The 18333-nt window shown below is 37.6% G+C and overlaps 2 protein-coding genes across 3 annotated transcripts in view; both read left to right on the forward strand.

Annotated features, from left to right (window-relative positions):
* The window catches only part of LOC105937992 (SR-related and CTD-associated factor 4), a 47306-nt gene extending 42410 nt beyond the window's left edge, over window positions 1-4896 (forward strand). The window contains exons 17-18 of the mRNA XM_012879582.3: window positions 3564-3702; window positions 3911-4896. Of these exons, the coding sequence (XP_012735036.2) occupies window positions 3564-3702; window positions 3911-4338 (567 nt within the window). The 3' untranslated portion in view covers window positions 4339-4896. The remainder of the gene's footprint in view (window positions 1-3563; window positions 3703-3910) is intronic.
* Window positions 4897-6063: 1167 nt separating this feature from the next.
* tiam1b (TIAM Rac1 associated GEF 1b) overlaps window positions 6064-18333 on the forward strand; it is a 75337-nt gene continuing 63067 nt past the window's right edge. Inside the window, exon 1 of one of the 2 annotated variants that reach the window (XM_012879596.3) lies at window positions 6064-6224. The gene's annotated coding sequence lies outside the window, so the exon portion shown is untranslated. The remainder of the gene's footprint in view (window positions 6225-18333) is intronic. The other variant, XM_012879597.3, reaches the window with a different exon arrangement.

Consider the following 18333-nt stretch of genomic DNA (forward strand, 5'->3'; position numbering starts at 1 on the left):
AGTACACAGATTATAGAATTATTAGTTAGTTGCAGTCCTAGTTATTTTGTCTGTCTTGCAGGGATAGGTATCTTAAAACTAGATAGATAGATAGATAGATAGATAGATAGATAGATAGATAGATAGATAGATAGACAGACAGACAGATAGATTTAATTACTAAATGACCATGTTGTTAGCATTAAATAATTGTTTTTTTACGCTTCTGCCATTTACAATACGTACATTTAGAAAGTGCAATAAACAATTATTTAGTTTTTTAGTTCCAGACACGTAAGGTATGTTAAAACTTGTTTGATGTATGTTATTTATGAAGAGTATCTCTTTTTAGAATAATAAATTAATTAAAATAATCTATAGATTAATTGATTACTAAAATAGTCGCTAATTGCAGCCTTAAAGTGCACACAATAAAAATTCCTCCTCAGGCAGTTGCAGTCAGCAAATCCTGACTCAAAAAAACACAGATATCTTGTGTTTTGGATTGTTGTATGAACTTCAAATACAGTTAGTTGAAGAGAAACAAGCAAACTGCCCTATCTGGACATGTGATTGAGCCCTTGTTATAATTAACTAATTTAGTTAATTTTCACTACCTAAAACCTTGGCTTGACACACTGAATCAATAAATCTCTTAAATAGGACCTATGTGACAACATTAAGTAGACTAAAAGATCTCAAAACGCAACACACGCACACACACACACACACACACACACACACACACATACACACGTCAGTTTTGAGAGCTTTTTTTCCCCTTTAATCACAGAAGCTAACACCGAAAAGTGTTATTTGTATTTAATCAAGTCAACCTTTGATATTAACATTTGTTTTATGATCTCAAAAAATTAAGTGTGACAAAAGGGGAAAAAAAAGGGAAGCTTTTCGGAGGGAAATTACATTTTCAACAGATGTATTATTTTAATGGCATATTTCTGTCAAAATACAGATCAGTAAAATGTATGCCCTCAGCGATAATCATGTCGGTACTTAATGTACCCACAATCACTTTCAGTCTTCGTTCAAATGTCTACTACACAGCTAGTAAGTAATATTGCAAAAAAAAAAAAAAAAAAAAAAAACCAGACCCTTTTTCCTTTATAAATAAATAAATAATTTGCCAATCTTGAATATATAAGCCAGGTTCACGGAGAGAGCGTGTCCCATGTTATCCTCTTGACAGATTCTTCCACGTAAGGTATGGTTCTCCACAAATCCTCCGGACTTACAATGTTTTTTTTTACGTGATCAGTTAAAAAAATATGGGTTTTTGAAATAATGCTAAAATGCATTTTAAACTTATCTAATTGCTATATCAATTTTAATGTATTTTTATGTAATACACCACATAGTTCTACAGCAGTCGAAAAATAACTTCTCTATACTGAGTTATCTGTAATATTTTCAGTGCATGTGCTCTGTTGTAAATGAGTAGAAAATTATTTACTACCTATTAAAAATAGTAAATTAGAAACATCTTTAATAATTTTGATTTATAATTCCCCCGACTCGACTCTATAATTCTCTTATATTTACAGCTAAAACAAAATAGCAATTCTTGAGTTTTTTGTGTAATCAGTAATTTGTTCATCAAATTTCTGATTGTATTTAATATTTTCTAGTAGTTGGTAAAGATTAAATCTTTTCCATTTAACAAAAGATTGTTTTGACTTTGAGACATGAAACTAATTTAATCCTGTGGCTTATTAGTGGATATTTGTGTTTGATGCAAAAAACACATAATACTACTTTAGTTTGAATTTCTTTTACTATATAAACCAAATATTTTATGGAAATTTGTCATTTGTGAGTGTGTGGTGTGATTGCAGTTTTTTTTAAGACATACCTTAAAAGCAATAATTTTGATGGGGCGACTAATTTTGTCAAATTTGTTCCCAGCAAAGGTGAGAAGTGAGGAAAATCTGATTGTCGAAGCTCATAGGCATATCTAAATGTTTTCAATAACCAGTAGCATGTGTTTCTGTAGCATGATTTTTTTTCACATTTTGATATCGTTTTATGTCTTCAACAATGTAAATGAAATATATATTCACAGCATAATCTCCTTACACAATTCAATTGTCATTTTTGTAATTTGATAGTGCTATAAATAAAGTAAACGTGGTCCATATTTCCTAAAAGAATCCTACATTTTAGGTCTATTCATGCATGAACCTCAGAGGTAAAAACAAAAACTTACTACAAGGCCTGCGCAAATGGGAGAAAAAAAATCCTGTGTCTAAATCTTCCCTTTCTAAGGTCATCTCTTTCTGCCTCTGTTCACACGACAGCTGGGATCCTTGATGGAAAGAACATAGATGACAAACAAGGAAGCAGACATTTAGAAAGATTTTATTGGTAATCCACAGAATGAATAATTTGCAATAGTATTGAAAGGTATTTGGTTTGTTAGAGTACATCTTCCCTCAAAACTAGACCTAAATTATAACTATGTTTTTATTTATCTGTAAAAGACAGACATTCACTTTCTTACGGGTTAACTTGTCCCCTACAGGTATGTTCTGTATATTGGTGATAAGAAGTGAACAAATGATGAGAATTATTTAGCAGAAAAGCAACTTTTGAGGCATTGTAGTATTCTGGTGAGAACGTAACAGAATCAGGTTGCCTACCTTTCTGTGGTTTATTCATAGGTCCTTCTTATGTGTACATTGAACTTTTTTAATGTCGTTAAACATGAGCTTGTATGAGACCTTCTCATGGCATAATAACCTTAAGTAAAAAAATATCACAGTTTCATAATATTACAGTATTTTTGCACAACGTATATCTTGATTTCATTGCTTCATTATAAAAGAGAAAACTCTTACTACTACTACTACTACTACTACTACCCATCTACAATGTACTTTTTTAATTATCATTTAGAATTTAATTTGTAGACTTGAATTTAAAAATACACCATACAGTGATGCTAAAGGGAGTAGTTCAGCTGTTTTCAATTGCCCCACCTCCAGGGAGTCCCCAGAGGTGTTTTCACCAAATAGGCATTGTAGCTTGTCAACTATAATCATATTTTGCTTTTACCAAAAAAAAAATATATATATAAAATATATATATATATATATATATATATATATATATATATATATATATATATATATATATATATATATATATAAACCGGAATGATATGATGGGGAATCGTTAAAACTGTGGTATTCATAGTACCTGGATACTGGGAACAGGTGAGTTGTTCAGGACAGTTTTTACTTCTGAGACAAACATGGTTCAAACTAGAAATTCCATTTTTGTGGGTTTCTGACAAATGAGGAAAAAGTGTGTATGAAATATAGCCAACTTGTTCATTTGGCAATTTGCCACGGTTCAATGTGCTTCGTATTTGCCTATTTTCAACACACTAACAGCTCCAACTAAAACATTGCAAGAATAGCTTTCCTGTCATTTTGGTCAAATGCGTTTACACCATGCTTTGGAATCAAAGGTTGTTCATGCAACGTTTCTGCAAGTGTGGCTCACACTAACTAATTAGACGATCTTTCTAATAAAGATGGGATTATTTTGATTTTGTTTTCCAGATGCCAGCAGTTCCGCAGTGTGAACCAATTGGAAGTCCGCCGTCCTTTCCTGCCCCCATCATGCTTTCCCCAACGTCCTTACCAACAGGAGGAGCCCAGTTCTTACCCTCCGACTTTGACCCCGCACATCTCGTAGGAGGTAAATTATGCAGAGAAAAAACATTGTGCATATATGGAATATTGCTCAACCATAATTTCAAACTGGTTACCTCCGGATTTCTTGGTAATGTAAAATATTTGCTACTATGTTGAAACTTTTTTTTGGTCCTCATTTCTTTCTTTCTGCTTCTATAGTTAATTCATATGTACCGACAATAAAACGTCGCTGCTTCCTTTTGTTGCAACAGGAAATATTAAAGCTCGAGTGGAGTCCACAGATGATTCTCCCGGAGACAAAGGTCCCTCGTCTGCTACTGGCAATCATCTAGGGTCTCCAGCAGCACAGGTTATGATGCTGCCAAACCCTGCAGTCATGCAGGGCCCCCCCAGACCCGGAATGCCACCTCTGCAGCCTCCCCTTGGCATGCCGAATCCTCACATGCGCCCTTTCCCTGGACCTCCAAACATGCAACGCATGCCTTCGCAAATGATGCCGGGAGGGCCCATGTTTCCATCAAATAGATTTAGAATGCCCCTGCCCTTTCCTCCTCAGGGTCCTCCTTTCCAACGGCACCCATCCATGGGACAAGAGATTATGAATGATGGGGAGAGGGGGCATTTCCGAGCCATTAGACCTGGATTTGGACGGCCACCGTTTCAAAGAGGGAGGTGGTAGAGAATACTTTATTAATGAACCTGAAGGAGACTCTCTAAGATAACTGTGACAGGTTTTCAAAAAAATTCACCCAGGAAACCTGTGAGCACCTGGTGACGTCGCATCTTCTGCTCAGAGTTGCTCCTTTTCCCCCCCCGTTTCCAACACTAACAAATAAAAAAAGTTCCAAAGACGCTCCTATGACTTCATCAGAGATGGGTTTGTTTTTTTTTGTTTTTTTTGCTGTATATACTAAACATGCGTGTATATATTTGGTTTTTTGTATATTTAGATTTGTGTATGCTTGACTCTGTTGGCAGGACTAGACATCATAGCCTGTATGTTTTGAACAGTCAGCGTTAATCTACTGAAGAAAAAAACAACATAAAATGTATCTTATCAGTTTTTAGTTCCTGACATTTAGTTGTTAGAAGAAAAATAAAAGATTTAATCAGAAGATTTAATTTCTGGCCAGCAGATGGTGGAATAAGTCCTACTTCTATATAAAACCACTGTTATATATTACCGTCACCCCTTATACAACTATGTACACAGAATAAAGAGTGTCCACCATTTTCTGATATATGCCGTGTGTGTTTTTACAGTTCTGACTCGGTTTAGCTATTTTTATAAAACTGTTCAGTTATGCAAAAGAATACTACTATCATATATATACTATCACAAAAGGTTTATTTATTGTAGTTGTTTGATTAAAAATGAAAAAAATTATAATATCTAGATTGATCGGCAACTGTGAACGGCAATATGTGAACTGTTTATTCATGTTAGTTTTAATTAAAGAAAATTTTAATCTTCTACAAGACCAAAAAAGGTTTTCTGTATTGCAAAGGTTATGGATGACACAAACATTGGGAAGACTGATGACTTGTAGGTTTTCTGGTTGACCTAATTAAAGAACTCTAGCTGTTCAGAGTGCTTTATCTAAGCATATTAGTGGAACGAGAAACTAATCTCATTGAACAGCCTTGAAGGCATTCACAAGGGGGATGCTGCAGCTAAAGTTGGGATCTCAAGAGCCACAGGTGTGTGTGGTGGCATACCCATGTGATGCGTTCCTTCATAACATGGTTACCCATGTTGCTTTTGCCCTTCTTTCACATTTTTCTTTCCTTACATTCTAATTTACTGAAAGTGAAAAATAGTAAATTAATACTTGTAGCTATAAGCTATAATAAAAATTTCCTGAAATCATAAAATACTATACACCACTCTGTTTAATAAATTATATAATAACGTTTATGTTTTAAATTGAATTGCTGAAGTCATTTAACAATACAGCAATACTGATATGAACCTAATTAAAATTTATGGAACTACTGATTGGCATTATTATTTTCAAGGAGTAGTAATTTACATTCTGCGTAGCCGACCAGTAAGAAGCCCCCCTTTCTAATTGGTCCCCTCTTTTGTTATCAGGGTCACATTTCCTGCTGCATTTATAAAATAAAAGGAGCCCACTGAAATGGCTCCTGTTTTTACGGGGCGCACAGGCACCACTATGAATTTGAATCAAGGTCTTGTATTTTTAAAGGCAGAATTTGCCTACTCCAAAAACCGCATATTTAGCGGTTTTATCTGGGGGGCATAAACCTGGTACCTCTACTGGGACGCAAACAGCAGTAGGTGATTTGCATGGACCGGCATCTGATTGGCTCTAAGAGTAAGTAAGTGGCATTGTCACGATCCAGTTGCACGCCGTCTCCAAGGGTCGTGGACTCCGCCCCTCTCAGTGATGTGGAAACAACACGCATGGTCCGCGGACGCACACAGACCTCGGAGGAGCGTCAGCCTTCTCTGCCGCGGATGAGTTCGACCGGCGTGAGGGGGAAAATGGATACTTCGGGGTCTGGAAAAAGGCGCCCACATCCCGGAGGAGGTGAGGACAGGTATGTGTACGCGAAGGGACCGGGGAGCGTGTTGTCCTTTCCTGACGCAAGGGGAGGAAAATAAAAGCTCGGAGACGGATCATGCGTCTGCGTGGTCCCATCGCGGCGCGCACGCATGAGCGCGTCACTCATCCAAGTTTACCGGAGGCGAGACGCTGGTGCACTGAAGTGCGATGCGGTGCGGTCCAGTGGGCAGCCCGACAGGGTGCGCTTTTTTTTTTTTTTTTTTTTTTTTTTACCCCCGGGGTGCGCAGCGTTTGGCGTCCGACGGGGCCGATTCAGTCACAGTCGGATGTTTTTGGGGGACGAAAGCGGGCATGTGGCTGACCGACGTGACACATCAGGTTTAACGCATGCATGTCCAGACATATGGATTTATAATCCACGGCACGAATACACCACGACTGAGAAATTGTGCAAGATGTAACAGGCAGGCAGCATTCCGGTCAGGTCCCCCAAACATCCTCTACCCTCTGATCTGGTGCGGTAAAAAAAAAAAAAAAAAAATTCTGCCCGGATATGTATTAGATGGATCTTTTAGCGCTTTTCTTTCTGTGAAGCCGGTGCTGTCTGTGTTGCAAATGCTTATATACAGGTGACTCATCTGGAAGGCAATTTCTCATTGGTACTGCTGCTTTACTCCAGTGACCTTATAGTGTCATGTTTGTTGCAACGTCACAGCTCCAATCTGCTGGGAACATATTTTCTTCCTCTCGTTTTTTTCCCCCTGTTGATAATACAGAGCTATGTTAGGGATCATCTTCTAAACTGACTCTGCAAGTTATAGCCTAATAATAGTATTAATTTCTGTTCATTACTTTTTTTTATCTTTATTTTTTTTACCTTTTTTTAGATCATCCTTTTGGAAGCATGAACAGTAAATTATTGAATTAAATGATATTTATTCTCCATTGCATGGCTGAAAAAAATACATCTTTTTACACGCAGATAACCTCACACTTTGCTGGGAGGCAGTTTGTCTCAGCAGCTTGTATTTATGGCACAAGCATGACCCACAAACTCAGGGTAACGTTTTACAACTGCAGCAAAAATGTTTTGTGCCCCCCCCCCCTCCCACTCCTCCAGAATTGTGTTAAGAATGTGAAATGTGAATGAATTGGTTGTGGCAGCAGTGCCTCTTCTGTCAGTACCCCAGTGGTTAAGGACACAATTCAGCTTATGTAAAAACAACAGTAGGGCATTCAGAGTTTAAGAGAGGTAGCACATGAAATATTTGCTTGTTATGGTTGGAGTGTTTGGGAAATACCAGTTTTACAAGTTTTATATGTATGTAATGTGTAATCTAACTGTGTTTCATGCAGTGCCCTGTCTAAGAGTGGGGGTCCTCAAATGTTAGTAATTATATTTCTACATTCAAATGCTCAACCATTGCCAGATTTTCTAAATTTGAAATATACACTGAACTAAAGCACTACTTGATTCACAAAAACGTCTTCAATTTAAATCGGTCTGACTTTTGCTTGGTCATAGTTCTATAGTTGAAGCTAGATTTGTGATGAATTACATCTTTGATGTGTTGGTCTGGATTGGTTAAATTTTTCTAAGGAATTTAAAATGAGTGCCCCAAGGCTTAATGTTAAAGGTAGAGTGGACACATTTTCTGTAAATGTAGGCAATAAGTGCCCAAGTCCCTTTTTGAATAACTGCGCATGTGCAAAACCATCTCAACTGCACTTCCGCTCCTCAGGGGGATCAAGTGAAAAAAATCCCCGAAATACACCTTGGTTTTATTTCAGTCTTCTCATAAACTTTTCAGACAGATCGCTTCTTGCGACTCTAAGTATACGGTGACAGTAGCGGAGCTACATTGATCTGCATTGAACGGCCGAAACTGAGGATCACTGGATACATAAACATTAAAAGTGCGCATGCGCAGCCACCAAGTGGATACTAACAAGAAACGATCACTCACACACTGGTGTTACGTGAGCAAGACACAATGATTGACTTGTGGGACAACATGTACATAAGGTGAGCCCCCTGAAATTCAAAGCTGTAAAAAGTTCACTATACCTATAAGTTCACTATACCTATAAGCCAAATTTAATTTTCAATTTGGAGTAATAACATTGGAGAGAATATATTTGCATTCAAAGTGTATCTTTTTATAGATTGCACAAATTTTTACTCAGTTTGCCCTATTCTGAAATACTGACATGTTTTAAGCTGCATTTCAACTGATACAGGCATCACTGGTTACCCTAAAATATATATTTTTATGTAAATTAAGCTAAGTGTATGTCGTTTTCCATAAAAGACTCTCATATCCCAGATACCGTTGGTATTTCTACCCTGAGGTGACATGATCCTACAAATATTGGAGTGTTTGGGAGGTTAATAACCTTTTTTTTAAAGTGCAAACTGAGCATTTGATTAGAAAGTATTAGCTTAGACTGTCATATTGTTACAAATGGCCCTGTTGAACATTATCAGTATAGAAAAAGTTGTTCACATCTTTCAGGTTCTTGACCATGGTGGCAGAACCTAAATGCATGCTGCTTCCTTTGCATGCACAGGGAGAACATGGTTGGACTCAAACCCAGGACCTTCTTGCTGCAAGGCAACAGCGCTAGCCACTGCGCCACTGTGCAGCCCTATATTCCTAATCCTAAGGATAAAATCTGAACAGATATTTCTTGATGTACAAAGGTATACTGGGTAAACTCCTTTCTTGTTTGAGTACATTCTTAAGACTTCCAAAACCTTACTCTTGATTTGCCACCATTACATCTTTAGGGTACCCAGAATGTTATCTGAAGCTGGGAGAACCGTGTTCTCTTATTTCACGCCTTGGTCGTGGAATAATCGTAGGAAAACACCAAAGCTTAATAATTTGTCTGGGAGAGTTTAAAGCTCTTTTAAAGACACTGCTATTCTTAAGACAAACTTTGTACCTGTATTGTGTCGTCTCTGACTTGTGTTATTTTGTCGTATGTGTTTTGATGTCAAAATCAAAGCCTCAGTTTGAAGCTTTTACCTGTTTGCCTTCCTTTGTTCAGGTCTCCCTAAAGAAATGGATATAAATCTCAAGGGCCTCAATTAATTAAATTTGATTAAAAAAAAAAAAATCCTGAATTCATGCATGTTTGAACAAAAGCAAGTCTGAATCTGGCTGCTGAAGTGGAAAAGTGAGATAGACCCCCCAGGCAGAATGACCTCAGTGTTCAGGGATGTGTCCTAAAGGTGGTAACACGAACCCATCTGTGTGACATGCCTGTTCAGAGAGCTGATCTTCTGTTTGTCCCTATTTGTGTGTTTGAGCTGCAGCCAGTTTTCGCTGTCTTCTGGCTTGTGTTCGTGCTCTGTAACTCTGAAAGATCTCCTATGTTAAACCAACTGTCTACTCATGGAGGAATGTCTGCACATTCATATGGTAATTTGTCAAGCTTTTCAGACAATCCATGACTTTGTTCTTCATGTATGTGTTACCAAAACACAGTGTTTTCTTGATATGTGCATGATCTAGCCCTAATAAGTTGCTCCTTGTGAATTATTCATTTCCATCCCACTGGCGCATAACTCTTCCTTCATTTGCAAAGTGCATAATAATGCCGTTTTGGTGTTGTGTTTAGTGTCAAGTGAATAATAAATAAAGCGTAGTGTTATATCAACATAAACCATTGATTAGAATGCAACTTACTACTACATTTTGTTTTAATTGGATTGGTTTGGCTTCCTGGTGCGACCTATGTGAACTCAGTTTAGCTGTGTTGGACACTATTCAGTTTTTGCCCGTCTGCTGCGTTCGGGTTTGTGAAGACCGTCTGGTCGTCGGCCCACACAAACGTTTCTTTTCTCTCTCTTACATTTGTTGTTTTCTCCCTGCTCTTCTTCTTTTTTTCCTCTGTATTTACTTCTATGGCAGCATTACCGCACCACTTACTGGCTCGGCAAAGGTATTACAACCATGGGCGTAGGTTTGATTTCAACTTTGGTAGGGACACTACTGGTCTCAAGTTTCATTGGTTTGATGTCATTGGTCCTACGCAGTATGCATGCCCCTATTTTTTTATACTTGACATGAGCATCAGGGGACATTTCGTTTAAAGAGAAAAGCAGTATTTTTTGCTACATTAATACAAATTTTATAAGCACTATATATATTGTATATAAATAAAAAGCTGCTCCTTAATTTGTAATTAAAATAAATTAGACATCACCTGAAGCAATGAAGGGCCAGCTGCTTCACATCCAAGCTGCCCTGCATCATTATTACTGGATATCTGTGTTTCCTATAATCATATAATGTTACTATTATACAAGTGTGTTTTTAGTATTAAAGGATTAAATGTAACACAACCTTTTATATCATCCTATGATACTTACTGTCTGAGTGTTAAAATAGCTCCTTATGTCTCTTTTCATTTTTGGTGGCATCATCTACAATCACAACACTAAGCATGAGCCTAAGTTTATTCAAATATAAAATCGCTTTTAACAATTATTAAAATAAAATATAACACTATCTTATCCGTAATGTAATAATCTCCAAAATAAACAGCCAGATTCGAGCATTTTTACCGGACACTAATATTTGTACTAATTTACTTATGGACTGTGTGGAAATCTATGTAAAATCAAACCAATGTGTTCCTCTGTTTGTACTTTATCCTATTTCCAAAAGTAGAAATAATTAAATAGCACTATTATTATGTTGAACCCTAATTATGCTTTCTAAACAAAAAATAGCAATGTTTAGGCACCATCTCGTATTGTTATACTCTATACAACTAATAACACCTGCTATTTATATCTGAACCGCCTTAAAGGGATTTTTTTGAAAGCTTACATTCTTTGCTTGTCGATTTTTCCAGCAGTCTTCAGAACTCCTGCCTGACACTGAATATTTTTGTTGATAAAATGTATTATACTTCAGAATTAAATATTATTTTAAGATGCTAACGTTGGTTACTTACATTTCTTAAGTTCCACAAATGAAAACTACTCTCTCCTGCTTCTTCTATCGCCTGTTATAGCGTGGATAATATATTTTTTTTAATCGTTGTAGTAACCGCAGTATTCTAGTGTGAATTAAATTTAAATTTCGCGCTGCAAGCATGCACGCACATGCACGCACTAGAAAACAACCAACCAGGGAGAGAGAAGGCGGGACTTAAGGCAAAACAACCAATGAGAGTGGAGTTAAACAGCACACAGCACAGTTACGTGCGCTGCTAAGTTAAAGCGACAGGAAAGACCGACTGGACACGCAGGCTGGCAGACGGAGCTGCAGCAGCAGCCGCCGCCAAGCAGCGGAGCTGCGAGAGGAAAATAAGCGACTGCTGTAACAACGATGTATTGTAAATTATAAACATGTTATTCACATCGAATTATTGGTAGGGACATGTCCCTATGGTCCCTATACAAACCTACGCCCATGATTACAACCCCTGTTACGGCTCCTCCATCTTCATGCGGTTTCATCTTTTTGCTCAAACTTTCCGGTGCAGATGCAGTATTCAGCTCAGTGTGCATGTAGCCCGAATGACAATAAAGATAAGTCTAAGTCTATCTGGTACTCAAGCATAGTAAATACATCGGTTTTCTAATGAATTATTGCAGACCTAAAATACTAGTCAAAGTCTTAAGGACTTGAGTTGTAGTTGGAGCTTTAAAACCAGTTTTGGTGTAGATAAATCCTTTAAAATGGGAACAGTGATGAATAAACGTTCAGAAACCTTAACCCAGCTTCCTTCCACCCATTCAGGAGCTGTGAGCAAAAACACAGGTGAAGCTGTCAAAAAGGCACATGGTGATGGTCTTCAGCTTCACATGGCTGGTCGAGCCTTGTAGTCTCAGGATGAATAATGGATTCTAAAGTGCATAAAACTGCTGAGGCTATGAGTCACTCTGAGGAGACTGGAGTAAGGCTAACTTAACGGCAAGATCACTCAGAAAAGTCTTTTTTTTTAAGTAGCAATAGACTGACTTGGAGTTGAACTGTACTTGAAATGGCATACTTAATAATTTAATCATATGAATATATTAAACTTCTCATTGTATGCATCTATTTTTTACCAGAAAAAAATCTAAGTTAAGTGGACTAAACCTGGTAGATTTAGTCCACATTACCACAACTACAGGAGGAGGAGTAGTAACCGTATTTCAGTCTGATTTACTAATTAGTCCCAGGCCAATTAATAACTCCAATTCTTTTGAACATTTAACCTTTAAAATTTACCTTTTTGACAAAGCTTATAGTTAGAGTGGCTTAGGTAACCCTGAGCTATCTCTGTCGTTATGCTGCTATAAGCTTAGGCTGCTGGCGGACATCAGGGGCTATTTTCCTCACTTTGCACTAATTCTGCATCATTTGTCGTTATTTCAATTTTTAACGTTTTGTTCTCTGTCATTTTTTTTCTTCATAGTAGGTACACCTGGTCTTGCATTCTGTTAGCTGTGACATCATCTAGGGGAAACATATTATCCTCCATTACCATATAACATAGAAAGGATTCCTGAATCAATGCATACTTCTGTGTTTTTGTGTCTCTGTCTTCTCTAACCCCCAGTCGGTCGAGGCAGATTACCGTTCACACTGAGCCTGGTTCTGCTGGAGGTTTTCCTTCCTTTTAAAGGGGAGTTTTCCTCTCCACTGTCGCTTCGTGCTTGCTCAGTATGAGGAATTTGCTGCAAACCCATCGACAATGCAGACGACTGTCCACTGTGGCTCTACGCTCTTTCAGGAGGAGTGAATGCTGCTTGGAGAGACTTGATGCAATCTACTGAGTTTCCTTAGACACTCTTTTTGACCACTCTCTATGATTTTATTGAATTTGACTTTGTAAAGTGCCTTGAGATGACATGTGTTTTGAATTGGCGCTATATAAGTAACATTGAATTGAATTTTGAAGTAGTATATTAGAAAAGGTCGATGGAAACTGCAAAATTTGAAATAACTTCCTCAATTTCACAAAAACGTTTTATGCTCTCTTGAGATGGCTTTTGGATTTTACAAAAAAAATTGTTAATGCGCAAAATGGGAGATGTACACATTTGCCGAATAACTCCTGACGTAGCGAACAGTAACCTGACATGACAGATCAGCTATTACAATTGTCGGCATCTTCCCGGATATTCCCATAACGCACATGGAGTTGCATTTCTTTCACTAAGTCTTCGGATTGCATGTAACATCACCAATACTAGTTGACATGACAGAACAATTACAACTTGCTCGATAGCAACACATTCCCGAAAACCTCTTTCCTTTTTCAAAACACGTTGTCCTTTCTAGTCTGTAGTTACTGTTTATTAGAGCCATACGTAACGTCAACTTCTGACGACATTATAGCTTGTTACATACTCCACGAGAACCAAGCTTTTTTTTTTTTCCTCGTAGTCGGGGTGGGAAGAATATGAAAAAAGTTTGTTTTGGCTCTGTCTAAACGTAGTGCACTAGACACTCAGCTGAAGAAGTCTCCCCCATGTTGGTGGGCGAACAGGAGTGGGTGGGGCAGACACCTAATAGCTCACCGTGTGTTCTGGCGCCATTTGTAAAGACTGGTATGAGGGTGGGAAATGCCCCACTTGGATAATTTATAGAGTAAACGCCGCAAGTGAGCGGAATTGGCATCTTCGACTTGTTAAACAACCAGAGTTGAGACATTTCCGCTTCTCCAAGCTAAACACGCCTATCTGAATCCTGCCCAATCACAGTACAGTAGTCGGATAGCCCTTGAAAAAAAAGTTCTGCCCAGACGTTGTGTCGAGAACATGCAGGGAGACCCTCCAAGACAGGGCTGTGAGAACAAAATGACGTAATTCTCTGCGGGGGGGTGGGGAGAGCAAATCTCTCGTTTCTCGTGGAGTATGTAGCGGCCTCAAATTTTGCATAGCATGTTTAATTAGCTCCAAACCATGCCTAATTCACACTTTCTTTTTTCAGACATTTTAAAAGTTCGCTCAAAATTTGTACGAATGTGGGATGGGAACATGACTAGTGAGTGGTCAGGGCCTAACAAGGAGAAAATCAGCCAGTTCCATCCACCCGCCAATTTCTTAATGTATGTCGTAAGGTTCCAGCTGTCAGAACATCGCTATTATCCAACATTGTGGTTCACTGGACCTTTATAATAGTAATGCTTAATACTATCCATACAGACTCCAGTTCTGATCATTTTATAATAGGAAATCTTTTTTCTTAACCAATTTATAATTTTTTTTATGTTGTTTTACTTAAAAAAAAGTGTAATCACACTGCAAAACATGTTCAATAACCTTAATAAAAAAAAAAAAAAACGTTCATATATTTTTTTAAAGAAATTAAATGTAGACATTAAATAAAAGTCTACATGATTACTAATTACAAGGCCATTAAATTTAGGACACTCATACAAAAACATCCTTAATCCAGTCACAATCTAAAACGCGGGTAAAATATACATATTGCAGCTGTTTTCTTGTGGTCCACATTCTCTCAAGCTAAATGGCTGGAGTATTTTGTGTAACCAGCTCAGCATATAGTCGACCAAACGAAGCAGCTAGTGAAGTTGCGCTTTAATATGTTCAAAGCATCCCTTATAAGTAGCACTGGAGAGCAGCCACCTATCTATGCTAGTATAGGATCAGTCTTGTCCAATGAATTTGAGCATTTTTCTCTGAGCTCTAAATTATTTTCCTCTCCCATACTGCCGTCTTTGAAGTTGACTCTTGAGAATCAACTCTCAGCTGGAGACCACTGGATCATCCACTAATGATCTCTACCAGCCACTGGTTACTGCTTTCATGTCTTGCACGGCTCTTACATTTTTATTTATTTTTTTCTCAGATATCGGTTGTGCGAGGTGTTCTTTGGTACAATGGATCATCACTTTCCTCTGAGGACTATAGGCGTGGATTGGGTCGATGTGAAAGAGGAGGAGGAGGTGTGCAAAATAAAAACACTTGAACCTTAGCTTTCATGGGTTTTATCCATGATAGTAATTCAAGAATAAATTTTGCAGGGCTACTGTGACCTTGTGCATTGAAATAAAACTTATGTATGGTTGCTTTTGTTTGTGTTCACGCCATGCTGTTCACAATAATAGAGAACAGCAAATAATTTAACATCACAACTACAGCGTTTCAAAATACATCAAGTGGCCCATGCACAGTTGCTTTAATGAAACACTGCAGCTATTTATTAACTGACCTTTATCCAAGCTCTTCTGGGCAACAGGACTGTGATTTAGCCAGTTAGACATGGGCTCTGGCGCCTTGAGAAAGGCTTCAACCCTGCTGTCTTTTACCACATCTAGCGGCATTAACGGCCTCTGCAGAGAACAAAGAAGTAATAATTTATATGTCAGATCCCAACATAGTAACCCAGAATGGCATTAAAAAAATTCTCACTAGTCACGTTTAGAAATTTGGATGGGACAAGTAGTCCCAATCTAAAAGCAACTGTATGTATTGGAGACAAGAGGTTGCAAGGTTATAAGCAGCACAAGTGAAGATGCATGTAAATAAATCAATATATTAGTGATCTTAATCTAAGAAGAAAAACACAGGCTGAATTATTTACAGTGGTTGGTCCTGGGCTTTTTAAGCATAATTGCAAACCACCCTTTAATTTTTCCATTTGTGCATTTTACTGGATATTTTGCAAAATATATTTGTCAAGGCAAAGTCATGCAACTTTATTTATGAAGCACTTTTCAGTAACAAGACGATTCAAAGTGCTGTGAGTTTTCCGTTTTTTAGAAAGTCATTGCGATGAACCATACCCAGACACAGATATGTACCCTATTATCGGGGACAGCAATCTTTATCTTAAATAAGGTCTGTTATGTGACAATGAGGTATGCAAGCTTGCAATTTAACCCTTACGGATATGCAAAAATGTAAACGACTGCAGCGGTGTGCAATAGTTGCGTATAAAGATTGCTGTGCTAGCTATTGGGATAGTTTGGGATTTTTGAGGTGAGATTCTGTTGGAAGGTTGTACACAGTTAACAACTTACCAGCTGTAGATAAATCTCATGTCTCTGTTTTCTATAAATTCAGGGTAGCTAGAGATTAGATCTTAGAGACAGAAGATAATGGCTTCTTCCTGTGTACGATGCACTCTGAGAATGGAGCATGTCAAGTATTTCTGGTCTGAGTAACTGTGTGATATTAAAGTAAAGTGTTATTAAAAACAAAAATCTTGCAGCAGTTTAAGTAGTCTCTGTTGATACGCAGACTGAATTTTTTATTATGCAGTTACGTACCAGAAGCACTTTTCAGGACCTGTTTTTCACAAGAATAACGCGGGTGCTGCTTTGCCTCAGTTATACATGTAAATAACTAGCTTTGTGTTGAATAACCATCAAATGCAAAGGTAACGACTTTCCTATAATTGTGCTATTTGTTGTTTTAAGACAGTGAAAGTCCACTTTGATCCTGACCCTCTCTGTCTAGCTGTACATTTCAGCCTCTGGGGACAGATATTCTGGACTTATACTGAATAAAGATGCCAAGAATGTTTGTGCATGTAAAAATATTACGATAAATACACAAAATATTGTAACAGAACCTGACTTTAAAAATCCCCTTGCCTCTCTTAGCAAAAATAAAGACAGAAACAAGCACTCAGTGAGAGCTGTCTGTGTCCATTCATTAGCGATGAAGGGAGTGGAAATCATTTGATTTACTCGCATGCAATTGCATTAAATGGCAATTTATTAAAGCGTTTAACTCATCCCGGTCCCTGGACAGGACCAGTAATGTAAATTATTGTTGAAAGTCTGTAATTGTAGCTTCACCTGGCAAATTGCTCCCGACCAATCAATGCGCTGGATGTCCAGCTCCATCAGCTCCCTAACTGAGTGTAGGCTTAATAGCCTCATGTCACTAGTGAAAAAGCAGCTTTTAGTTTAGCTGAGCTGCACACAAGCAACCTACATTTCTGAAAGGCCTGTGGTGATGTAAGACACGGCTTCACCATTAACCCCCACCATTCATGCATTTTATTTTTTTTTTAATCGGCGTTCTGTTTGTTAAAATAGAGGTGCTGAGGGTTGGGGTTACAAAGTAAGGTAATCGGCATATCTTCACGCTTTATCATGTGCTTCCAAGTCTTTTTAGATCACAGGGCAGCAAATTATTTGGCTAATTGAAAAAGATTAATGTGCCAATAATGACTTTTTTGTGCAATTTATACTTAGGAATATCCTGACCCTAGTTAGGTGAACTCAAGCTCAGAGCTTCATCTTATGTAATCTCTCTGTAAACAAGGCACTTTTGTCTTTATGAAGACATTTCAGATATGTTAGGTTATTGGGGTTAAAACCTTCTGAGCCACGTGAAGCTTCTTGAAGAGGGAGCCAGTCTGTTATTTTGTATTAGCATTTTGGCTTCATTCCTAATGAAAGAAAACTCTGTCCACCCTGTCCAACAACATTTTGCCAAACTGAGATTTCCATTTGCGTTTGATCCACATGTAAATGAGAGTCTTTAAAATTATAAAATTAATTTATAAAGGAAAACGCTTTTCATGGTGTGGAATTTTAAATATATATATTTTTTGGTGAATTTATAGCGACCAGACATCTGGTGATTCTAGGGATAGATAACTTAGATGCCCACTTTACTATTGCGTTCTTTGCTAGAAAGTATAACAAAAATTCTTCCACTTTAAGATAAGATAAGAGAAGATAGGCTTTATTGATCTCACATTGGAGAAATTCAGTTGTCACATCGGCTCAGTAGTCAATAATCAGAAGAAGGTGCCAAAATTAGGACACCTCTATGTTACTTTTTTATGTTTTGTTTCTAAATAAACTACAATTGTAAGATGAAGAAGTTAATGACTATGTGGAAAAGGTCAAAAGTGGAATAAATAAATAAATGACCTACAGCAGTTTTGGGAAAATGTTTATCCCAGCACAGCTTTAGCCTTTCTCTAAAACGTCGTCTTTTGAAATTAATTTTAATTGTAGTTAATGTTGAAATCACCTCCTGCTGGTGCAGCAGATCTATAGCAGCACTTTTGATTGGAATCCAACCAGCATTTAGACACTTTTTTTTTCTTCTTCTAAATATCCAATTAACAAATATTCAGAACTGCAGATTAACGCCGAGCTACATTTGTCTCCTGAGTTGGACCTTGGATGTGGCGCCCCAT

Source organism: Fundulus heteroclitus, chromosome 18 (genome assembly GCF_011125445.2).
Source record: "Fundulus heteroclitus isolate FHET01 chromosome 18, MU-UCD_Fhet_4.1, whole genome shotgun sequence".
Taxonomy (NCBI): Eukaryota; Metazoa; Chordata; class Actinopteri; order Cyprinodontiformes; family Fundulidae; genus Fundulus; species Fundulus heteroclitus.